The following is an 11,479-nucleotide window of genomic DNA, read 5'->3' on the forward strand; positions in this document are numbered from 1 at the left end:
TTATTCTTTTTCTCTGCTTTTTTTACTAAACATTTTACGTCTACGATAACCTGACAGAAAAATCAAATGGTACTCATAAAGGGAATGCTAAGATAATGCGGTGGATTGATTCCCATATTATATGATCTAAATCGTTTACATAATAATATACATTTACAATATACATAATAATATATACAGAATGATATAATTCTACTCATTATAGTTATAAAATATATACCTTACAAATATAATAAATGATTCTTGACAGGTCGTTGAGACAAAAAAAAAAAAATAAATAAATAAAACTGAGACTGCATACCCAACATTGATATTTTGCAAAAATGTAGATAACGCGCTGGGAAAAATAAAAATACACTCGCTGTCGAACAGAATTGATTTCGAGAGTCCATCGCCCTCTGTGAATTTGATCGCGAAACGTCGTATAAAACGTCCACGTTTGAGGTTTCTTTCAATATTGCACTCCCCCAGTAAATCTTCGACGCTGCTGCAACCGACAGCACAGATTTAATAAAACAGTGAACCGAACAACCGTTTCAACGATATTCCAGTTGTCTGCAGTACCGACCGGGCATCATTCCGGATTCAAACCGAGTTACCGGCCGAGGAGACGACGGGACACGGCGAGAGCGTTGCGACACCGACACCGGTGGCGTCATCTGGTGTCAGGGCGCCGAACATCAGCGGCGCCGCGTAGTACGGAAGCAGAGGATATTGCGCAGGCGGGAAATACGTCGGGGGTAAAAGTCCCTGGCGTTGGGCGATCTTCATACGCGACGTGAGCTGCTTTTTCCACTTTGTTCGTCGATTTTGGAACCACGTTTTTATCTGGACTTCCGTCAGATTCAACGATTTTGACAGCTCCATTCGCTTGCTCACGCTCAGATATTTGTCAACCTGTCGACAAGATTTTTCTTTTTTCTCATTTCTTTCCGAGGATAGTTCGAGTTTACAGTCGGCTCGAGACACGTTTCGAGTCTAAGACGACAAGAGAAAGAAAGAAAAAAAAAAACGACGAACGACAAAGAAAGCTTTCGAAAAAAGATTTCGGTACACCGAAAAATTGATACGGTTCTTCCGGTTCTGTAGTCAGCGGTAGCTTGTTCTATTCACAAATGAAATCCATACAAATTATCTCAGACTATTTTGTTTTCTTTCCAATTTGTCAGTTGGAAGAAAAAATTGGATAATTACAATGGGTATAATTTAAAGATGATTAAAAGCAGTTATTTAGGAAGAATTGTAAAGAGATACTTCAATCCTTCGTATGATAAATTTTTGTTTCGACAATTCTTTTACACGCCTCTGCATCCCATACATGCACTCTTCGATCCAGTCGTACAAAAATAAATAGCTGACGACTTTACTGCAGCAAAGTTCCTCAAAATCCAATTTTCAACGTCTCGAAACCTTCGGAATGTAAGCAAATTCTACCCTGCGATAAGTCGACACTTTGCCGCAACTGCAGTCTCGACAGATTTTCTTTATTCTCGAACAACCGCGATATTTGTGTTTTTCGTTTTGTAACCATCGTTAAACTAGGTCTGAAATTTCGTCAGTCAAAGGACGGAGGTTTTCGTTTCCAAAGAATTATGAGAGGCGGTAAAAATCTTCATCGAAACTAAAAAATTCTCGATCTCCGTGACCGTTCTAATCGCGAATGACTTCGCTGATAAATGTTTCGATGACTTGGAAGAGAAGACAAGGTTAAAAAAAAAAAAAAAGAACAATGGTTGCACTTCCATAGAATCTTATTGCTAGTAAGTAGGTAGACACATGTCGTTGACTTACTTTGAATTCAGCCTCCAGTCGTTCCAGCTGCTTAGCACTGTACGCCTGTCGTGGTTTCCTATCTATTCCAGGCTTCCGAGATCGTCTACCGCTTGGTTTTGGAGCTGAGCATAAAGATGAAGGAAAAAAAAAAAGAAAAAAAAAGAAACGAACGTGATTTCGTTGCGAACATTTTGAATAAATAATATTATTCTCCAAGCTTTTACCCTTTGTCTTACTCTAATAGATTTAATTGACTGACTTTATACAAGAAATCGATAAGACTGTACAAGTCAAGTTACCGATGGTCAGATTTTCTGCATGTACAAATGACCATTTCAACAAACTTGACAGATATAATGACAGTGTTTTAAATTTCGACGATTTCTCGACCATCTTTCACCCGTCACGTATTTCATTCCGCTATTCGATCTAAAAGTGTAATTTGCGAAAGCGGTAATGAAATTTCAGTGTTGCGAGTGAACCGAGGATTCTCTTACACTATTGATGCGTTTCTTTCATGATTTTTTTTTTTTTTGTTTTCTTTTCACTCCAATGGTTTTGAAAACGAGGACACAGCGCGATACGAATTGCAGACACGCGCTTAGAACGGCCGTATTAAAAATCGTCGCTTGGCAAACACGGGAAAAATGAAATTACCAAATATCTAAAATATGTGGGATTGTTTGAGTAACGTGTGACATCTTAGAGTCAATAATGGACCCGCGTGGTGGCAACAAGATGGGCAAACAATTTATCCTCTCGAACGTTTGGGTGCGATTATCGTCGAGGTGTAAAAAAGTTTTACACATTTCCGTTAGTAAGTGAATTTTATACATACATTATCAAATGATTATTGTCACTTTTGAAACAATGGCGTATGGATATGCCGTTGCACGTTGTGGCAAAAAATATATCACGTGTAAAACTTGTGTTTCGCTGAAGTAACTTACGCGTACCAATTTCCAGTGATTAGAAACTTTGGTTACAATTCGACACAACGATTACACACACGTCAAAGATTTACTGCTATTTACCAAGAGTTTGCTCAATCATTATCACCGAAAAATATGCGATTGGAATAAATCACTGCTCTCTGGTTACTTCGTACGATGTTTTTCATCTACGGCTAATGATTATTTTTTTTTTGGTTTCTTTACGAATTCGATAGTTTAACGGATTGAAAATTCATTACACTAATAGTAGAAGCAAAGATTTGTGTCTTGTTAAAACGAATCATTAGCATATGCGATGATTTGAAGATTGAATTATTACTTGGACTAACGTTTCAGCTATCATGTTTCTTATTGCTCAATCGACTTTACGACAAAGAAAGCTTGTAAAAACTCGATCAGTCATAAGCAAAATCAGTCTAAAAATCCTGGGGACTACGAATAACAAAAAATTATTCCAAGTATATTGGGTAAACAAGAGTCGTTCTGCTGGAAAATTATTTTGTGCATTGTGTTAAATCGACACAATAACTGATGTAGGATTAAGCGGGTATAATAATGAAATTTGACAATCCAAGGTATTTTGTTTCACAGTTTAAAACCACCGGATACGCGACGATGAGTATCGATTATGAGAATCGTCGTGTAACAACAAAAAAAAAAAAAAATTGCTAAGGACTCGGTGTGTGAATATATAATATATATATGGGTATAAATATATACCCATATACGTGCATGGAAACGGAGGGCCATTAAAAGCTCGTAAAAAAATTCTACTTCACGATTTCACAAGTCTCCTCGGCAGGCACAACGAAAGTTTCCAACGTCGATCTCTGCAGTATAACAAACGGTGAAGAAGTTTTCGTCTTGTTTGTTTATCTAATAGATTTTTTCTAAAAATTGCATCGCCTTTAGGGAAGAGCCCAGGTATTTTGCCCTTTTACCATACCCATAATGTACCCGTCTGGTATTTACCAAATGATTAGTCGTGCCGAGAGAGAAAAGTAGAAAGAGAGAGGGAGAGAGAGAGAGGGAGTGAGAGAGAAAAGGACTCCGAGGTTTCCCTCCGTTCTCTGTAGTTGACCAATATAGTGTCACGTGTTTGAACAACAGTTTAGAGTTTTTACAAGGGTTTTTCAACCCGCCTAATGTATCGCTCGCCACAATGTTATACGAAGAACTCTCAGACCCTTTATTATTATACCCGCATATACGAAGGATCTCTACATTTTTCCAACGGCTCTGTAGAGCGATGTCACATCCTGTGAGAAACCGTCACTATACGACCGATGCTGCTGCAGGTGTCACAGTTTCCGTACCGATTCGTACAGGACCGCTCTTTCACTATTACACGCTAGTGAGTGCATTTTGAAAACGGCAATTCATTCTCAAATTTATTAATTGCCCAAAGGCAAGAATGTGAAGAAATTTATTGTCTTATTAAATTGTATAACTTGTGATGAGTTCGGTTTACTCGATTGATTTACGGTACTGACCGTTCATCGACGCTGTGCAAATGCATTTAGAGAAATTTTTAGTTTCGGCTATCGCTCAGTCATCGACTATTTTCATTTTTTACCACAATCGAAAAATATATTTCTAGGTATAAAATGAAAACTAGTTTTATAGCCGTTACCGGAAAGTCTTGTATCCGTTACTATTCTTTCTCATTACGATCACTGTTGCTAGATTTTCTTGTTAAACTGTTGCGAAAATTTAACGCTTGTGCAACAATAAATTGACGTTAAAGCCTTATGTAACAAAAAAAGTAGAGTAAACCTCACAAACTGATTTTGCGTTGCAATTACCAAAAAAAGATCGACAATAACGCAAAATGGTTAGGCGTACCTCGTTTTTCGTCATTCCAACGATATTCAAACAGTTTTTTTAACGATGCCTGTTTCACTCAATTTTTCTAGCTACTGTAACAAATGAAATTTTTCTCAGTGCGCGCGGAGGTAAATAAACACTGTAAAAAATTGACGGTGTTAAAATTGACCCAACAATTTTCTTCGTCGATTAAAGAAACTCGACGTCAAAAACGTCAGTCTGTGTTAGATTGACGCAGAAAAAAGTATTCTACAAAAGTCGAAACCGTATTACTTCAACAGTGAATATTCTACCGTAAACAATAGAAGTTCGCTCTCACATCAAAGTGTTACACGGTATAATATTCTCCTCTTTTCAAATGAAAAATAATAAGTCAAATCCAGCAGGCGAAACGAGCTTTTGTAAAATGACATTCGTGACTCCGAAACAGTATATATACACATATATGTATAGTTCATTAACCAATTACCGCTGTTTCAACGGACAGCGCGTATACCGATCGCGTTGTTCACACAGAGATGTTTGCCGATACACAATTAGAGGCAATTCGCCGCGAGAGAATTTGTACATTGAAGCTTTCCCGGAACGGTGATCATCTCGGTCTTTGCCTACGCGGTATAAGAGCCAAGCGGTGTGGTCGAGCTGCGGAGGAAAATACTGTGTAAAGAATCGAGGAAACAGGTAGGTAGGTAAGTAAGTGTAAGGTGGGTAGGTATAAGGTAGGTGTAAGCTGCGCGGGAGGCGCAGGAAGAGGACGAGATGAACCGAGCTGGGAGATGGGCGGAAGATTTACGAGTGTGTTCAACTATTTAGCACCTCTCGCGAAGGTAGTTAGCGCGAGAACGCCAATAAATGGCCCTCTGACAACATGGCGGACGCTTCGAGCCATCCGGAGTTTTGTCGCGATGGTCGATGGTGATGGTCGTGGTGATGGTGGTGGTGGTCGCTGCCGGGCGTGGCTTTCGCTCGCCGATACACCGACTCGAGTGACGAATGAATGATTTTACACGAGTTTAAATCGACGATTTTCACCGCCGCACCGAAATCTGTGTGATCTATGACATTGGGTGTCATTTTTTTGGTACGAAAAATTATAAAGCGGAAACGCGGCTGACGCCGAGTGGATGTAAGGGGCTGAAGATTTATCTCGACGTATCCGTGCGGTTATCAAATTTCTTATGATTAGAAATTTCAGATTCAGGAAACAAAATTTTAGTCTAGGTTGCTGAATTTGGATCGTTGAATATCTTGGAGGATCAAACTTCGATCGAGTTGATACTAGATCGTTATTAAATCGAGTTGCGTGTCCGAACGAATTACTGGAAACTTAAAATTTCACTAAAATGTAGATAATGGAAAGATCCAAATTTGAACATACACCCTTAAAACAACGAGAACTATGTATGTATGTATATATATATTAGAATGGTCATTATTTGGGGTTGGGAAAAATCTTTATGCTTTCGCCCCCAAGATTGGCTCCAAATGTATTTAAAAAATCTGGGAAAAAGTTAGTCCTCAGGGGCAACCCTTCCCATTAAGATAGAAAGCTCGTCTTTTCCACGGATTTTTTTTTTCTATATATTTGGAGACAATCTGGGGGCGAATGCATCAAAATTTTTCCCAAACCCAATTAAGGACCACCGTAATATATGCATATACATATATATATATAATATAAATATAATGTAATGTATAAAGCAAAATACGTTTGGTCTTCTTTCACTTCTCACAAGTTTTATCAGAATATCAAGCGTTTAAAAAATTTCTCCGAATGAATGATCATATTTAATGAAGATCTGCTACAATCTCAAAATCTCGATATACACCCGTGACAAAACCGTCCAGCAGAAAAAAAAACAAAAAAAACCGCAAGTATGACTGTTTCTGGTACATAAAAACATTCTATTAACTCTGAAAAATTGCCAATGAATCTCGCATCTGCCCTAGATTGCAAAATCGTCTTGCGTTTTCCACCTTTTCCGGTCTTCAATAGGAAATATTGGATATGAAGAGAGCAGTTCTCGGTTAGCAACTAACTATTTTCCTAACAGCTTCCGGCACGCGAGCTGCTCATCAACACCCGCGGATCTCACCTCGGTTCTAACGCCTCGTACACGCTGCGTAACGGAGGTGCCAAAATCACCCTCGATTCGTTTCGGGGAACGTCATTTTGATAGACGATCGCTCAACACAGGGAAAAGATTTCTTCCCGAGTCCATATTTCGGAAGAACTAATCGCGTTTTAACGAACTCGTGAAAAAAAATTTGTTCGGTGATTCGAGATTTTCTATTTTATTTTATTTATTTATTTTTTTTTTTGCAAGTTTCGTCTCTTTTTTGGATTCATTTTCCATCGATGATTTCGCGAAGTAAATTTTTCTGCATTTCTCTGGATTTTAAAAGTATTGTTACTTTTTTCTTTAGAATTCTATTAAACTGTCATTTGTCGAAATTTTGTACTGGTGATTTTGGGAAATCCTTAAACTTCTCTTGACCCTTTCCGTTGCTTCTTTATGTTAATTTATCATTTCTCTCAATTTGCGTGGTATAACATCTGAATCCCTTGTATTAATATCGTTCGTTCGCGTACGCAGTGTGAAAACAGCCACAGATAATGTTTCATTCAGTCCAACCGAATACGAATCGCTTACCCTTTACACATGTATTCCAGGTTATAGACTTCAATTAAAAAAAAAAAAAAATTAACAAAATTAATCCATTCACTTTTACAAATTTAAACTTCAGCAAATGATATAAATATAGAATGTTTTTTTTTCTTTTGTTCAATTGCGCAGAAATCAGTCAAGTAAATTCCAAAAATGTATGCAAAATAACAATTGAGAAAGGAAAGGGTGAAAAGACGTTCAAAGAAATCTCAGCTGCATCGAAAGACGAAAATTTACCTCGGTTTGATAAAAAAAAATTTTAATCTCGTTGGGAAAATATTTCAAAAGTTTTCGAAGCTGTTACTCTTGCCTGATTGATCATGAATTTCTTACCTTGTAGACCGAAAAGTTGTCCAGGTTTGGATTGCGCGAACCAACCACTGTAGAGGAGAGAAGCGGATGCCAGGGATGCTGCCGAATATCCGGCGGGGTCTGTTAGGGCCGTTTCAGGGTAGGTCAGACCTGCGGTTGAGTAAAGCGCCGTGCCGAAGCCTGGAATTTTGAAAATTATGATAAGTCAGGAAAATACTCGGGCAATCATCGCCTTTGCAGGATACGTTTGAATTCACTTTGAACCCGTAGGTGAAAAGTTTCACATGTATTATTTCACAGGTTACACGAGAATGTAAATAAAAAAGTTGAAATTGAAAACGCTGAAACAGAAAATTAAATTATAAAATTATTGGCAGGAGACGGAATGTTTCAAATTCTACACCGAAGCTAATAAAAATTTCTCAAATACGCCGAACTTCATTCTTTGTCTTCAGTGAAAATATATTATTATTCCATCATTTTAGAGCGAATAGGTGGATCGTTAAAAAGTATCGAAACAAAAGCTTGATAAACCGAAGGCTTGAAAAGTCTCGTTGAAGGTTATCGAAGTTACGGCTGAGTAAAAAAAGCTCTTGTGATACAGGAAGTAATTGAAAACGTTGGATTTCAAAGTCTTTATATCAAAAACGCCAGAGAAATTGTTTCAAACTACGAGATTTTCACAAAAAAATCTACGTACCGCTTGTTCTATTCTAAAAGACCAACAATTTGTTATCTTCGTAAATGAATTCTCAGCAAGACAAAGGCGAGTTAGATTTTTATAACAATAAATATACATGAATTTCTGTCTGAATCACAAGTTTATCATCTTGGAATTAGAACGGCTATTGCAGTGCATGATCTTCCATTTCCCAATTTCCTTTCCTTACCAATTAGCAAACTGAAGAAAAGAAAATCTGCCTTAAGTCTGATGATTTGTAGTAAATTCATTTACGAATAAAATTCTGTATTCTTCACTAGATTCGGAGGATTTTTACGAAGTTTTCGGCAATAGAAAAGAATGAAATAACCTGATTTATCACGATGTTATTAGTTCCAATAAGATACAAACAGTTGTTCTTTATGGTGTTAAATTTTTCATTAGATAATGGGGTAGAACTTTATACAACGGACAAGTTTCGTCGTGGATTGATAAAAGAATCCTGTTTCTTACGTGTGCATAAAGTAAAGTATTTTGAAACATGTATAATTAGATTGTATAATTTTTCAATTACACCCAAGAACGATAATTGAAAAAGTAACATTCAATTGAATAAAACCGTGTTTTTATATAAACCGAGAATGTGCTTTATCATCGGTAACGTCTCCGAGTAAATTACTTTCAATTCAGTTTTATGTACATTGCATAGATATCTGCTTTCAAGTTTGTGTCAAGTGAAAAAGTAAAATATACGTCACAGAATTACGTTTTGCCAAACTACTTGCGAAATACGTAATAGAAATAAAAAAACAATTCAATAAAAACATCCATCAAACTTTCTTTAAATTCCATCATATTACATACAACTCGATTCTTTTCAACGTCATCGTTTTTCAAACCGTTTGTTTAGTCACGTATTTTCCACCGTACGATGAACTGCAAATCATTCGAGCGTCGGATTCGTCATCAGTGACAAAATACGCACGGTCAAAAACTAAAATTTAACGCCGACTCTCTTGATGGAATAATCGTAAAAGATTATCGTGTTAAATTCGATTAAAGGGATCCACTCCATTGTAAAAAAACAAAAAAAAAAAAAAAGTGCGATCAATTAGGGTGAACCTAATAGGCCTTCATAAGAAATTTTCACTCGGGTGCGTTTTCAGCATAAAATTGAACAACCCAACATCAATATTGGTTGGTTCTTTGCATAATAAATTTATAATTTTATTGGATTATGAAAAAAAAAAAAACCTCTTCGAATACTCGAATAACGAAACGAGTAAAACGTGTTCACTTGCAAAACGTTAGTAATTGTGAATCGGTGAAAAACACAGTAAGGTATAAAATCTCTGAACATTTGTTGACTTTGTTGTTACGTCAATAATTCTAAAGCCTTGGTGGCCAATGTGACACAAATTTTGACCAGTTCAAAATTATAAAACGAGCCGCGTTAATTGGGATCAAAATCATTCGGATTCGTTCTTAAGACATCAACATTTTTATTTCTTTCTTGACGTTTTTATTCACACGTCTCGAAAACTGCTGCAGCGATTATATCCAAGCTCAAATCAGTTCGAAATTAATAATAAAAGTCTCCTTGATCTGGACTAAAATTCGTTTACTCTTTCTCGAAATATCGTTGGACTAAAAACTGATTGCACACACACACACACACACGGACACATATAATCATTAGAGAAAAAAAAAGAAAAAAAAACATCGAGATATCCGCAAGTGACATGCAAACCTTACATTTTCGGATTGGTTATAAAGAAGTAAATTTTTTCCCCAACAAAACAGAAGCAGTAGGTTTAAAAGGAGACCAAAACAGAAAAGAAAATTCACATGCGCTTACATATAGATGGATTTCCATCCAAAAACGGTCAGAGATAATCGTCCAGACTTGATACAAAAAAAAAAAAACACGTCGAGATATTTGAAAGAGATGGTTGAAGAGATCATCTTAATCTTTATGGTGAAACATGGTTTTCAGTACACGTAAAGTGAAACGTCGGGTCTTTCGCGTCTTGCCTTTATATCGGCCGTTTAAAGCGGTGGAAAAATTGTAAAAAAAACTTGGACAAGTTCATCGAGGCTTCTAGTTCAAGATCCAATCATCCCAAAATTTTTTGTTCTGACAGTATAAAAAGCCGCGAGTTTTTTTATATTTAAAAAATATACAAGCAAGTCATTTCACAGGGTTAGACCCGATTATCGAACCTTTTATTTTAAAGATAATTCCAAACCGACGTCACAAATTGTTAATTTCTCGACGACTAAGCCGAATCGCCAGATGCCCAGGCACTGTGAATCATTTCTTTGCTAATTTTCGAACCAAGTATCAACCGTATAATGCAACTAATCGTGACACTGATTTCAACAAAAAATCAGGCGAGAGCACAAAGGGTCCGTTATTATAATATTCATGCTTCACTTGAAAATGTTAAATCGTCACCGGAATGGGATGCGGATACGGCCGTCGGCCTGACGAAGTTTCCTCGATCCTCGTCCCTCTCCTCCTGTTCGTCATCATCGCGTTCCCCGTCGGTTGTGGCAGACGTGACGTCTTGGTTCCTCTGGGACCGTCCGAGGATGCTGTCGATGGAGAAGGCGTTCGGTGCGGAAGCGGAAACGGTGCGGACATCGTTCCGAACGCGTAGAAACTGATCGGCGGAACCGCCGCTGCTGGAGTCGCTTCCGTAGCCGGATGGCTCCGGCCCTTCGCCTCGAAGCTGCTCCATTTTTGGGCCCGGTTCTCACCATCAGAGGGAGCGGCGCCTCCCGAATAATCCCCAGAAATTTCAATCCACCGTTGTATTCCAAGAACGATTTTGGTCCCGGATCCCGATCCGCTTCTGCACCACCGCCGATCACCGCGTGCGGAAAACTGCCGATATCCCAACGGGAATCAACCAGGTCCCTCTTCGGCGCCGTTCTCACCGGCGTGTGACAGGTGGCACGTGTCGCCCCCGCCGCCCAGCATCCCTGCCCCCACCATGGATATTCTAGGACGGCCCCCGCCGCCCCTTAACAACGCGTCTTATGCGCGGCATCGAAGCCGAAAGTGGGACGTCGCCGTATTGGTTCCGGTATTTTGTCGTTCGTTTCGATCCGAAATTTTCATTTTATTCCCGACTCGACCGTAAAGTTGACTTTTTTTTACCTCGAAAGCGGGACGAAGGTGACATATTTTTTCCTAAAACGCGTCTGCGGGAAATATCAGGCCAACTTAAAGGCCCCAATTTTCAAATGAATATCGCGGCCAGAGTCGAGACGGAAAT

The 11,479-nt window shown here is 38.3% G+C and overlaps 1 protein-coding gene across 1 annotated transcript; it reads right to left on the minus strand.

The window, feature by feature from the left end:
• Window positions 1-309: 309 nt before the first annotated feature.
• LOC124179940 (NK1 transcription factor-related protein 1) lies at window positions 310-11,176 on the minus strand. The gene is made up of 4 exons (XM_046564825.1): window positions 10,654-11,176; window positions 7,556-7,714; window positions 1,792-1,895; window positions 310-897 (listed from the first exon to the last, which is right to left on the minus strand). Exons 1-4 carry the CDS (start codon window positions 10,937-10,939, stop codon window positions 586-588), a joined length of 861 nt encoding a protein of 286 aa, XP_046420781.1. The 5' UTR covers window positions 10,940-11,176; the 3' UTR covers window positions 310-585.
• Window positions 11,177-11,479: the final 303 nt, after the last annotated feature.

Source organism: Neodiprion fabricii, chromosome 4, assembly GCF_021155785.1.
Source record: "Neodiprion fabricii isolate iyNeoFabr1 chromosome 4, iyNeoFabr1.1, whole genome shotgun sequence".
Taxonomy (NCBI): Eukaryota; Metazoa; Arthropoda; class Insecta; order Hymenoptera; family Diprionidae; genus Neodiprion; species Neodiprion fabricii.

Excerpts from the sequence above, each read along its gene's own strand:
- LOC124179940 (XM_046564825.1), bottom strand. The coding sequence starts at position 10,939 with ATGGAGCAGCTTCGAGGCGAAGGGCCGGAGCCATCCGGCTACGGAAGC. Across the intron at positions 1,896-7,555 it reads ACAACTTTTCGGTCTACAAG|CTCCAAAACCAAGCGGTAGA; the intron begins GTAAGAAATTCA and ends CTTTATGCTCAG. Across the intron at positions 898-1,791 it reads GACTGGAGGCTGAATTCAAA|GTTGACAAATATCTGAGCGT; the intron begins GTAAGTCAACGA and ends TCTTGTCGACAG.